This window comes from Podarcis gaigeae, assembly GCF_964106915.1.
Source record: "Podarcis gaigeae genome assembly, chromosome: 3".
Taxonomy (NCBI): Eukaryota; Metazoa; Chordata; class Lepidosauria; order Squamata; family Lacertidae; genus Podarcis; species Podarcis gaigeae.
In genome coordinates this window covers 60,427,414-60,441,326 of record NC_139680.1, presented here as the reverse complement: position 1 = coordinate 60,441,326, position 13,913 = coordinate 60,427,414, and the positions used below count along the sequence as shown (strand labels likewise).

At 43.2% G+C, this 13,913-nt stretch overlaps 1 protein-coding gene across 2 annotated transcripts in view; it reads right to left on the bottom strand.

Annotated features, from left to right (window-relative positions):
* The window catches only part of PDE7B (phosphodiesterase 7B), a 157,059-nt gene that overhangs the window by 114,085 nt on the left and 29,061 nt on the right, over positions 1 to 13,913 (bottom strand). The window contains exon 1 of one of the 2 annotated variants that reach the window (XM_083731684.1): positions 9,928 to 10,379. The exons of the other annotated variant lie outside the window; for it this stretch is intronic. Coding sequence (XP_083587810.1) covers positions 9,928 to 9,948 — 21 coding nt within the window. The 5' untranslated portion in view covers positions 9,949 to 10,379. Of the gene's footprint in view, positions 1 to 9,927; positions 10,380 to 13,913 lie in introns of those variants that run through there. 2 annotated transcript variants of the gene reach the window in all.

Genomic DNA, 13,913 nt, shown 5'->3' with positions numbered 1-13,913 from the left:
GCAATCTGCAACCAAATTAACATTTTGACAAAACTTAATTTACTGGATCATTCATGTGCATTGCAAATGGCACTTTTATTATTTGCTGGTTTGTTTGTTTGAATCTTGCACACCACCTCGGGCTACTTTCATTTGAGAAGCTGATTAAAATAGTGTAAATAAATGATAAAGAACAAACCTGTGTACATATAACTACATTTGTACATATGGCCCCCTAATAATTTTTTGATTCTGACTTACCGGTACCTATCTTCTCTCTCAACCCAGTCAAATTTTAGATTGCAAGCTCACCAGAACAGAGAGACCTCCCACACCCAACACTAATGTCTTTCTTTTGTGCTTGTGCTCACTGTAAAGTACCAGATCTGTTGACAGGATGATCTATATGACGGGTGGCTGAAAAGTTCTCAGCTTGCCTTTTAGCCAATATCTAGGGAGGAAACCTGTGGCATTTCAGATGTTTGATTCCATCTCCCACCAGCTCCACTCAGCATAGCCAATGGTCAGGGATGATGTAAGTTGAAGTCCAAAACATCTGGAGGGCACCAGGACTCCCATCACTGCTGTAAATAATATAATATTTCATGCAACATAATAACAATATTTCACCTGGAAATCTGTTTTCTTGGGGATTAACTGCATTCCAAACTGATATGGAGACAAAATAAATCCTAAATCCTTACTTGATGTCTTGTTCAAGCAAAACTCCCATTGGGAATAAGGATGGAATGATAATGTGAGATTTGGCCTAGAGCAGCAACTTTTTCAAGTAGTTGGTTTTAATCAGCTCAGGACTGTTTATACAATAAAACATGACACTCATGGAACGTTTATATCCTGAGATAGTTCATAATGGGAATTTCTAAAAAAAACCCAGAGTCCTTCAGCAGTGGTTCTCACACAAAATTGTGTGTGTGTGTGTGTGTGTGTGTGTGTGTGAGAGAGAGAGAGAGAGAGAGCGCGCAATACACCTTGATATGTCTTTCCTTGTATTTTCATAGATTTGTTCTTCCATTTTCCCTCTTTCTAGTAAGGTCAATAATGGAGAGAAAGCTATAGGAAAACCTATGATGAACATAAGATGAATCTGCTGGATCAGGCCCCATGGCCCATCTAGTCCAGAATCCTATTCTCACAGTGGGCAACGTAGACCCATGGGAACCCTCAAGGAGGACCTGAGCACAATGCCCCCTCCTCATCCACCAGTTTCCAGCAGCTAGTATTCAGAAGCATTACTGCCACCAACTGCGAAGGCAGAACATAGCCATATCATAACTCGTAGCCATTGAAAGCCTTGTTCAAATTCCAGCTTTCAAGAAATGTTTGGTCAGGCATCTGTTGAGAATGCTTAGGCACATGATGTTCTATCTCTAGGACTGAAATCCAAATCACTAATCTACTACATATAGCAGCTGTAGCATTGGGATTAATATCAATGTCCAGAGTTTATTAGAGAGCAAAGAGGACTCCTAAAAGCATATTAACCACACGTTGTAAATAAATATTCTTAAGTCCTAGCAATACCTCTATTTAAAAAATAAAAAAAAATTACAAACCACTTATCAACACTACTGTTTAGGCATCTAAGCTCCAGCTAAATAGGTAAAGGCATATTCCAGCCAGTTCTTAAATCCTATCTACTAGCTTGTAGCCTGGCCCTGCACTGCTTTGCCTATCATGCTAAATATGTAAATAAGCATGTTCTTAGCAATTAAGATGAAGATAAACCTGCAACAGCTGAGTTGTTTCAGAAAACTAAGGGCTCATCCCTACTCCCCTTTGTCTTTCCATTTCTTCCCTTGTCCCTAGGCACGGATCCAAGAGGTTTTTCTTGTGTCCCATCTGTTTTCCTGGGAAAACCTGTGGTTTACTGCTGAATGAGAACAAGCATCAATCCGCAGAAAACCTGATTGAAATTTGTTGTGATTTATCAATAAACCATGGGTTTTCCTGTGAAAGCGGCAGGGCAAAAGAAAAACCTATTGGGCCTGAGCCTAGAAGCCACGGGACAAATGGAGGTGTGAATGAGCTCTAATAGAGGTGGGATCATAGAACTGTCGAGTTGGAAGAGACACCAAAGGCCCAACCCTCTTAAATGCAGGATTCACAGATATAGAATCCCTGACATATGGCCATCCAACTCATAGCTGTCAACGTTTCCCTTTTCTTGTGAGGAATCCTATTCTGAATAAGGGAATTTCCCTTTAAAAAAGGAAAACGTTGACAGCTATGCCAACATTTAAAAACTCGAAAGGAGGAAAGTCCACCACCTTCCAAGGTGGTGAACAGCTCTTACTGTCAGAAAGTTCTCCCTAATGTTTAGTTGGAACTTCCTTTTTGTAAATTGAATCTATTGGTTCAGGTCCTGCCCTCTGCAACAGCTCCTAAGCTCTACTGGGACTTGCTTTGGACTTGGGGGAAGCAATAGCAGAGACACCAGGGAGCAGAAGTACTTTCAACTACAGCAGGGAGACAAACATAGGAACAAATTCATTGCTCACACCTCTCCCTGACTCAGAAGCCCAAGGGTAAAGGAGGCAACCATACCACCACTGTGCCAGGTTGAGTTCTCTTCCTCCTGTCTTTCTTTGTACTTTAAAGAGTCCACTGAAAGGAAGGCACATGCAGGTTTCACACACACCACTGCAGTTACTTTTGAGGCATCTCTCTCATGGTCGGTGTGGATGTGGGAAACACAGAAATGCAGTTTTCAGTGTGCTTGCATAACCGATGGCTAGGCAAGCAGATGGAATTACATTTGAAATTTCACTCCAGCTTTCCTTTCCTGTTACAATAGGCACGGGAAACCTTTGGCTCGTCAGACATTGCTGAACTACAACTCCCATGAACTCCAGCAAGCACGGCCAATGGTCAGGGATCATGGGAGTTGTAGTTTAGTAACATCTGGAGGGACAAAGCTCCCCCACACCAGTGTTAGGACTACCTTAAAGAGAAATGTTCTGTCATTTTCTTTTTTTAGTCCTCCACACACCATTACACACACACACACACACACACACCATAGTTGCATACACCTGGGACTGAGATTTTTACATTTTAACACTAATGGCATAAAAGTGTGGGAGGAAAGCCTTCTCATTCCTTCCACAACTCCCCTTCTCCCTCCCCCACCTACAGTGAAGATGACAAGGTTGTTGGGAAATCTTATCAGTTTCGAGGCTGCCAGTAAGCTTCACTTCACCATCCTCCCCCTGCCTCCAGTGTAACTGACAACCTTGGGGAAAACCTTGTCACTCACGCTAGGGAATTTTTACCCATCCAGTCCGTTTCCCTGCCACCATAGCTGAAGAAAAGGAGGGGGAGGTGCCACCTCTCAAAAGAGGCCATGTATGGGCACAAGCACCCCTGAGCACAGCAACACTGAATTTTTATAGAAACTAACAAAGTATTAATTTCACTAGAAGACAGAGGGAGAGATTGCAAAGGAATTGGCAGTGGGATAGACTAGAAGGATACCTATGGGATTGTGTCTGTTTAGTCACAGGGTAATATGGACAGGCAAGTAATGGAGACTCATCCTGCACTGGTCCCGAAAATGCCCCCCTTTAAAAGCAGTTTCCAAGCTACCACACTTCCCTGGCATAGAGGCAGAGCACAAGTTTGGTAAGTCATAAAATGGTTCACTCACAAAACTCTTCCAACGTTGGATTCATGTGCTTTTGCATACAGCAATCAGAAAAGATGCACAGGCAGTAAAATGTTGCTTAGTTACAAAAGGTAAAGGTTTCTAAACTATTGGTAGTGAAAAACACTAGCTTCAGACTCTGTTCAGGTCTGAAACAAAAGAGGCTGGTTAAAGCCAGGCTCAGAGCTTCTTATATACTGAAGTTCACATGGGTAGAAAGAGACAGACAGAGGCTTGGTGACCCATTTCCTCTCAAGGTGGGAAGTGATGACATAGGCTAAGCCTGGCAGGACAACTTACTCCAAGGTTTAACCCCTTCATGCACTAATTAGATTCAAAGATGCTAGAGCTATATGAGGCTGGAACTCCACACAGACAACTCTGTTTTCATAAAATGCCAGTCCGTAAAATCCCACCTACACCCATTTAATCCAGGAGGAAATCCAATAAGGAAAAAAAGGGGGGGACTTTTGCCAATGGGCCATTTTTGATATCTCAATGACCTGCTTGCAACATTATGTCCCTGTCTAGAAGCACCTGAGGTGTGGTGACATTTTAGGCACGGGTGACATTAATTTGTCAATTGGCAGTAATGAGCATTGACTGAAGTGAGGGTGGAAGGTGCACAAAGAATAATCAAAATGCTTCAAAATGCAAGGCTGAGTCTAGTCAGATACAGCCCAGTATGTATTGCCAGTCCCAGCTCTGTCTGTCAATTGCACTTAAAGCTCATCCACAATTACGATTTGCCCCGTACTTTCTAGGCCCAGCTCTGCACTTTCAAGCTCCTTGTCCCAGTGCTTTTTTATTTGCCCCATCTCTTCCTCCACTCTTCAGCTCTTTAACACTGAATCAGAATAAACTGCAACTCAGGTTTCCTGCAGATTACCATTTACTCCCCATTGGTTTTCACAGGGGAAAGCACCAGGGCAAAAACAGAAAAGGTGTGAACCTATGCCTTGTAACATGGCACAAAAGGAAGTCTGGTTAAGCCTACATCTGCCTTCCTTCAGACAAGTGCACTTAGGTGCTCATCCAACGGCATCTGCTGCTCGCTCCCTGTGATGAAAGGAGCAGGAGATTACAAGGTTGCTCTAGCAGTTGATGACAGGCACCTTGCAAGTAAGATAAACTTTGCAGGATATCTGTACCAAGCCAGTTGAGAATAGAGCTCAGTAGACGAGCATCATTTTAAAGACGTCCAGTGCTGCTGCACCAACCACTTTCAGCTATAAACAAAGTCTCTGCATTGTTTAGTTACTGAATATATGGCTAGGATCCATCAGTGAGTAATAACAGGATCGATCAATTGTAAGCATGGGTCACCAGAGATCCAGCTGAGGAATAATGCACAAAGAGGCTGGATGAAAATGAGTTCAGACAAGAACAGGGCTAACAGGTGGTTCCTAAGCAAAAATAGATGTCCGTGGATAGTTCCTCTCAGAAGAAAAAAACGGGAGGAGAGGGAATAACTCTCTAACAGAGTACAATTGCTGACTAGGTTCAGGACATAAAAGCAGAACAGGCTTAGCACTGCTTTTCAACCATAAAACTATATGAAGCATTTTTCAGCTGCTGCATTTGCTACAGGAAACTGCAGCAGAGGACTCGGGAATGACTGGCACATCTTGTCTTGCTGCTGCCTTGCACATGTAATGCAGCTCTGAACGTTCTCATTTTTTAAGCATGTATTAAGGTCGCAAAACATGATCTTTATTAAGGCAAATATTCAACTACACACACCAGTTTTATCGGCTTTACTGTTCACGTGGGTCAGGAACTGCAGACTTGATAATCAAGGGAGGGTGATGAGTTTATGACTGGGCCATGAGGACACAATGCTTGCTGTGATTTCCTAGGCATTTGTGGGAGTGTGTCAGGCAGGGGTCAGGAACCTCGGACATGGGGGCTGAATGCAGCCCCCGCAAGCCCTTAGGAGTCTCCAATGGTGCGTTGAATCTGGAAGAGCTACAGCTGCTCCCCAGCCCTGCTCTGCACCCAAAGAACATAGTCATGTGTTCTTTGACTATGTTAAACCTATTGTTTGCCTAAATGGAGGAGAGAGAGAAGTAGCAGCCTGTGAATTTTGTGTTGCTGGTATGTAGTTTACTGTAGAAAGGAAAGACTCTCACTCACTTTTTGCCTCTGGCCTCAGGCACCACTGGCATGTAGCCCCTGGAAGGGTTGCCTACAAAAAAAATGTGGTTCTCAGACTGAAGGAGCTGCCCCTGCCCTTAGGTAGGGCATGTCTGGTGGTAGGAAGCACAGAAGTTTTAAAGATGGGTTTCTTGCACATCAATTCCAATCACCTATTGACCCAAATCTGCCTGACTGAAGGCAATGTGGTGTAGTGGTATATGTGAACAAGCTAAAATCATACAGAAGTTGCAGCTGAAGGTGTTATTAGCATTTATCATAATGCATTTCAGCCTGTGCCAACCTCCCCTGAGGCTGAAATGAGCACATGTAAGGAAAGCTTAAAGGTTGAATTGTGTAAAGATAAATATATTCTCTATGAACTCTATCGTAAGAAAAATGGAATGCTTACATGGTGCTGTTAATATTCTCATATGGAGCTTTGATATGTTTAAAGGTAAAGGTAAAGGTACCCCTGCCCGTATGGGCCAGTCTTGCCAGACTCTGGGGTTGGTGCGCCCATCTCACTCAAGAGGCCAGGGGCCAGCGCTGTCCGGAGACACTTCCGGGTCACGTGGCCAGCGTGACATCGCTGCTCTGGCCAGAGCCAGAGCCAGAGCCACACACGGAAATGCCGTTTACCTTCCCGCTAGTAAGCGGTCCCTATTTATCTACTTGCACCCAGGGGTGCTTTCGAACTGCTAGGTTGGCAGGCGCTGGGACCGAACGCCGGGAGCGCACCCCGCCGCAGGGATTCGAACCACCGACCTTTCGATCGGCAAGCCCTAGGCGCTGAGGTTTTACCCACAGCGCCACCTGCGTCCCTGATATGTTTAGGCTATGACATTGTTGGACAAAGTAACCAGCCACCTTAGGGGTTGAGTCAAATCATTCTAATAATTTCATTTTATTCTGACATTTAGGATGGAATTCGACATCACACTCTTCCAGTAATTTTGTCTGTCTACGCACTGCATCTTGCCAGATGTTCTTCCCTCTCCCTGCCTGTGCACTGTTTTGTGTGTTCTCCTGAACCCCAGAGCCAATTTTGGAGGGCATAGGGAAAGAGGGAAGAAGTCCCCATTGCACAAGTCCTTGTGCAGGGCTTTTGCTGATAGGGCTGGTTAGGTGAATCCCACCCTTAACTGGCTACCTTGTCTTAACATTCTAATGCTAAGTTTTCTTTCTTGAGGTCCTTTGGAACTTCCCTCTTCTGGAAACTGAGCAAACATTTGGCCTGGGTATTATTCAAGCACAACAGAACATATTTATTTGGGCTAGAGTTTGTTATTGCTAAGTTAGGTCATTAATTTCAATAGGTCTATCTTGAATGAAACCTGGTTGAATACTGCTCTTTGGGTGGATTTTTTTTTTTACCATTGTTGTGTGTCTACCTGACATCTGAATTATACATTGTAATCAGCTCCTAGCATTTGGGATGCAGTGGACCAGAAATTTAAACAAATGACTGGTCAGTGTTGTTTATAGGACATTTACAGAAACTAGCTAGTGTGTCCCAACAGAGTGTCATTTTGTTTCAACATTTTGTTCTGGTTCCTGTAGTTAATATGCATCTTAAGACATTTTATCAAGCCTGAAAAAGTTGCTCTGCTCAAGAATACTGCATACAGTCTCTTTGCAGACATTCTGAGGGCATGCAAAACATTTGTATAAAATGGATGCTTAGAAGAGGCAGAGTGATCCTCTAACCATATAGAAGTCACACACAGGGTCCCAAACCTATTGAAACCAATGGAATTATAATCACAAATTGTAAGAACAACATGTTATAAAAGGCAATGGCTGATGCTGAAAAAGGTATCCTAGCGCTGAGGTCTTCTTCCTGTGCTGTGAAATGTGAAGCATCTCTTTTTTTGTGATGCAAGGGCACAACATGATGTCTTTCCATTCCACTCATATGTTTCAACTGTCCCTATTCTAAGTTGCTCGCTTCCACTGAAGGGAACAAGGGAACCCACAGTGGGATGCCAACACGCCGTTGAGTAAGTGCTGCAACATGTTGTGGAACATTGGAGAGACGCACCACATGGTGTACTGATTTTTCAAGCATCTCTGCATCTTCTGTAACATTTAGCTTCTCCCTTGGTTGTTGTGACTTATTTAAACCCATTAAACTCACAAGGACACAAGGATTTAAACAGAACTTAACCTCTCCTGATCAGCAGTCAAGACTTCTGGATGCCGGGGGGGGGGGGGATTCTCTTCCCATTTACAATCCTCAGCACTCATATAGTATAGTGCCGCATTAGTTACATACCCCAATTAAACTTGCAACAGGGACGTTTAGGGTACAACCCTATACTTGCATTCATAGAAGCATGCACTACTGAACACAGTGGGACTTGCATCAAAGTAACCTGTAAAGAATTGCACTATTATTACTATCAGAAACTAGTGTCCTTCAGAAAGTTTGAGGGCTTCTTTCTTCTTCCCTCTGATTTGTCCATATTCCTGTTCCTGCTACAGTGATCATTTAAATTGAATAATGCACAATTTATACATAGCAGTTGAAATGATTCTCTTCAAAATAGTGTTTTTGAATTTCCGGAGCTTGCTAACATTTTTCAGTGTATAAGATCTACTGTAGACTGGAGAGAAAAGCGAGAGAAGATAACAGTTCAGCTGATAAAAACTGACTGTGGCTGACAGGCAAAAAGGGAAGAAGGATGCCTTAATTCTGCAGATGAAATGTGTCATTAAGCAATTTATTAATGACAGCAGCCTCTTTGTTCTTGCAGCCATCAGTGAAGATACAGCAAAGGAAATGGAGGAGCTGCAGTTATGCATTTGCAATACACAAAGTCCTTGTTTTTCCCACCAGGCACTGCAGGATAGCAATTGTCCATTCACAGCACATAGCAGATAGTCTGCATTTCAGAGCTAATATTTTACCATTCCTAAGCTGGCACTTATGAATCAAGTGCAGTTACTTGTTTCCCCCCCCCCAAAAAAAAAACACCCCTTCAAAGTATATTTCTAGGGTGACCCATCCAAGGTTTCTGAATTCGTAAAAGTAAAATGAGTTTGAAATTAAGAACAATAATTTTCAAAAATGCAACACGTCCCTCCTTCCGAACAGCTCGACAGAGCTTTCAGAGTGATGAAACTGTGCAATGCCTTCAGACAATACACCTTTCTGCCATTATATGTGTGTGTGTGCATCATGGGCTATTTGGGCAGGATTTTAAACATACATCTCTCTGGGAGCAGCTTTCTCAAATGCATGTTGTAGCCACTCTCCTGAAAACAATGTGAGTTCTGTTCAGCTGAACCACTGCTCCTGCTCCCTGCAGCACTAGCAGGTCACTTGAATGCTGCAGCCACCCTCCAAGTTAAGAGTACAAGCTGTTGTTTGATGACCAGTTGAACGTATATGTCACCAAACAGTCCTGAGAAGATGCTGTTCATGTTTTGCCCTTCAGCTAGCTGTTAATATGTTATCTCTTTGTTGATAGTTTCAGCACAAACCCTTCAATGAAGTTAAGGAAACAGAGGAGCATTTGTAACATGCTAAATCACTCAGAAGATAAAGATCTGTAACATATATTGCTAAGAAATATTTTTTATCTGCATTGCCATTCATTTCTCCCGCCATTAAAAACACACTATATTCCTACTTATCTGTTCCAGCACATTTACAGCAGACATTTTCATGTCTACTCAGAAGTAAGACTCGTTGAGTTCAGTGGGATTTACTCCCAGGTAAATGAGTACAGGATTGCAGCCTCAGTTACCTGTAAAGCTTCTCTTTTTCAAGCCACTGAAAAGCTTAAGAACTAAAGGGGGAAGAAAGCCTCTCACTCTCCTAATGGTCATTAAGTGTTACTGTCCCAGAACCTTTCCTTTATCTTTTGCACTCAGTTCAGTTACAATTCATGCAAGTTTCCGTGGCTTAGGACAATACCAACAACGATGAAAATGCAGCCACGGATATTTAAAAAATAAGCAAGCAGCAGTTTTCTTAGTGAGAGCCATCAAGGTTTTCTTCAAAACACAAATATCACCTCTGCTACTAACTTTGGCAAACGCAATCTCTCTTTCTCTCCCCCCCCCTTCCTGCAACCTTTAAAACAAACCTTCCCACCCATGATCATGCCGTTTCTGAGGATTTGCTATATACATACCTCAACCATTAAACAAGACATTTAACCATAGTGGCAGTTCTGTGACCTTTGAATGCTGCGAAATCTGTAAGCGGCGCAGCTTGTTCATGAAGACTTGTGCTGCAGGATCCAGAAACTGCATTCAGGATGAAGCAAATAATTGAGGGAGACGCGCGAGAGGAGAGAGGAAGGTGCGCATGGACATGTGCAACGGGGTGGGTGGAATGACCAAGGAGACAGGAGAGTGCCAAGGAAGCAGAAAGAGAGGCTCTCCACAGAAGACGGCGGCGGCACTTTGCTGCCAGACGGGTGCTGGGATAGAGCGCTCAGCTGGGGCTTTGCTGCAGTCTCTGAGTGGCTGAGTGTTCAGCAGCAGCAGCAAGTCGAAGGCCAGTGCCGTGCCTGGCTGGGAGGTGCTGTCAACTGCCACAGGCACAGCCGAGCCGGCCAATCAGCTTGCGCCCTGCGAGCTCGCTAGAGTGAAGCCTGCTCTGTTTATGTTTCCTCGTTTCAAGAGTGACGTCAAAGGGGTTTAGTTTTTCCTCTGCATGTGCTATTAATTTTAAAGGACTACTATGGGAAGAATGTGGCAGTGATTTCGGGCAGGCTACCACCCTACTCTAGAAAGAAACCAGAGCTGGAGGTGTCCCCCCCCAATCCTACCCCCGCCAACAGATTATTCTTTTTTTAAAAAAGAGGAAAAGAAAAGAATCAAGATCTCACTTAGAAATGTTTTTGCAGTCAGTTTTGCTGCCAGAGCGAGCTGATGAATGCCAGCAAAATAAAGAGGCTTCACATATAGATTTGTGTTAGGACGCAAGACTGCACGTTGCAGGGGTTTGATGTAAAGAATCTAAATAAAAAAGGAGCTTTGGGCTATGTGCGCACATTTTATTCTGGAATCAATGGAGACTGGGTATTTGGAGGGTTTTTTTTACATAGTCCACACAGTGTCTAGATTATTTTGTTGGTGTTTTGCCCCGAAAAGTGCTTCTTGAGAAACTGGTTTCATGACAAAAGTAAAAGCTCAATGCAGATTGATGCATTACCCTGCAGAGTGTACATGGGCGTAGGCAGGATTTTTGTTGGGTGGGGGGCAGGACTTTGGGGGGGGGGGCAGAACCAATGTAACTGGTCAGTTACCTACATATTTCTATTGTTTTTCTATTCTACTGCCCCCTTGCCCCCCCGGCTACGCCCATGAGTGTGTCCACTTGAAAACAGATGAGGGTAGTCCCAGCAGTGGGTATACCTGATCAATGACTTTGTGAGAAGGTGTATACTAAGACTGCAATCACTGCTTCCTTCTTCATTCACCTGGGGCATATGAAAGGAGGAAAAGGCACAAACAAGCTCATCAAGGCAAGGGCTTTCAAATGAATCTGTTCTCCTTCTGTGTTCTGTTGTTATATATAACATATATCCAAGATCTATGAGGAAGAACTGAAGGAGGATTTGGATCTGAATTGTCACTGTATTTTCATGTTTGTTACTACTCTGGACCAGATTTCCCATGCTTTAATGTTTCTGGTATTTGTTGATATCAGATTTATTTGTTTTTATTTCCAAGGATTTGACAAAAATAACTGTTCCTTAAGTTTTACTTATCAACTTCATAACATGGAAACTTACACAATGTCCATATTCAAAGCCCCTAGGCAGCACTCCATTTTTCTGAGTAAACTTGATTCCAAGCCACAGAAAAGCTGTAGGCGGTGAAGGTCAACCGTAGATGAAGGTTGCCTTCCACTTTCTAGCCACCATGGTGCGTGTGTGTGTGTTGGGGGGCTAGCCACTGTATTCAGTGGCAAAGAACAAAGAAGCAGACCATATACTGACACTCTTTAACTTGGCGTTCACATGGGAGAATGAGGAAATGGAGGGAGAAGGGGGAGAGATTGAGTAAGAAGACTCAGTGGTCCATCAGAGCAGTTCCTGGGCCTGCAAACTGAAGGGGGGGCACTCACAACCATACGATCCTCCTCCTCCTTCAGATGTGGAAAATGCACTAAGAGCGAGATGTCCTGGCTCTCTCTGGGTAAAGAATTCAAACTCAGATTATGGTTTCTGTCAAAAACTTCCATGCTCAAATCAGTATGGTTCATGAGCAAGGCACATGTTAAAGGCACAACAGGTGCAATATGTTGGCTGCTTAAGCTAAAATACTGATCCAGTCATTGACACATACCAGGGATCCCTGTTGTAAAGTAATGGGGTGGGCAAGAGTTTCGTGTGGCAAGTGAGGCATGTCTTTGGACTGGGCAAGCAAACGGGAACTCCTTGTGGTGGGTTGGATCTGAACTGTCCATTCATGCCAGTGCTGGCAATTCCATGTTCTAGGCAACCTGTCATCTGATGCTCCACCAGAGGCAGAGGCTCACCAGTAGGAACTGGAGGGAAGGATGCTCCAGCAGTGCAGGGGCTGTGGGCTGGGCTGGCATGGGCTGCTTGGGGGACAGTCTACTAGGTCCCTCACTGGGATCAGACTCCCCAGGTTCTCCCCAGGAAACTCTGATGTCTCTCATGGCCCATTTCAGCCTGCTGGATCCCTCCCTGGAATAATTGGCTTCCAGCTCCTCAGGCTTCTCCCACTGTTCATGCTGATCTGACCAGCCTCTCTAAGACATCTCCATGAGACTTGTGACACTAAACTTGTACAAAGGCCCAGCTGATGGTGTCTCTGCAATCTAATTGTAATCAGAATGCAACATGATATTTAAGCAAACAACAGTTGCTTTTATAGCTTGGATGCTAGATCTTTGCAAAAATCTAGAAGGTTTAAAGCTTAAACTCAGTGCATAAGTGCAACTGGAAATTGTGTGAGTTCCTGTGATACGTTTTGTTTGTTTGTTTGTTTGTTTGTTTGATTAGTAGATATGATTGTGGCAATGAAGGAAAGTCCTTGGCAGTGCTAAAGGGAAGGTGGTGATTCAACAAATCCTTTGCTTATAATACAGCACTGATTTAAAGTATTTAGAAGTCACATTGATACAAATGTGGTACAAGCCAGGTGAATCAACACCATGTTTGAGCTGTAATAAATAGTCATGCATAGACATGTCATAATTTGTAAGCAGAGAATTATCTCTGATACATCTTTTTAAAAGCAAATGTGAATGTTAAAAGAATGCTGTGAACTGCTCCAGTTATGCTGGAGGGGTGGAGTGGCAAGACAAATTTCCTTAAAATCATAAAGCACAACTGGGTTGCTTTAAAAATCCTTTATGAAATGTCTCACAGGTTCAGTAAAAGCTTGTTTCATGTAATCTCCCAAGGGGAACACTAAAAGGTTAAATCTTTTATGTAAAAGTTTTTATGTAAAAGTTTCCAGAACAATTTTGAGTATTTAGAACGGATGGTTACATTTCTAAGTAGATATACCAGATAAAAGCATATTGTCTACTGTAACTTGTAAGAGAGTAACATGTGAGATTTGAGGCAGAAAGAAATAAGGGTACATCTTAGCTTAGGGGAAATAAATGTGGCGCTAATCAACAGATATCAAACTGCTGCTGCAAAGGCATTGTTCATACTACAAATTCAAGCATAGATCAGAACAAACATTTTGGTGGCATTTCCCCTCAGCCCTCACAGATAATTTATAGATTCAAAAATGTCTGAATCCTATGGACTCCTGTTGGTTCATCATTAATTAGTGAAGAAATAATTGCATAATATAGATCAGAGATGGTTGAGCAGGCCACTGACTTGCCTGCTTCATAAATTCATTCACATGCTCAACTTTTCAAGTCAAGGAGTTACCCCACAATGGGTCTTTTGACCTCTCAGCTTGAACAGTCAAGCAGCCCAACTTCTTGCCCATTCAAATTTCTGTTGCACTACACTACATCATTTGAGGGCAAATGGTGGTTTGCACAAACCACAGTTTGCCAAGTTCAGATGAAATGAAAAATCTCCTTCCTTCATGTGCAGGGGAATGGTGGAGGGAGGACTGTACAAGCCTGTAGCTTGCCACTTCTCATTCTTGTCATAAGCAACCATGGTTT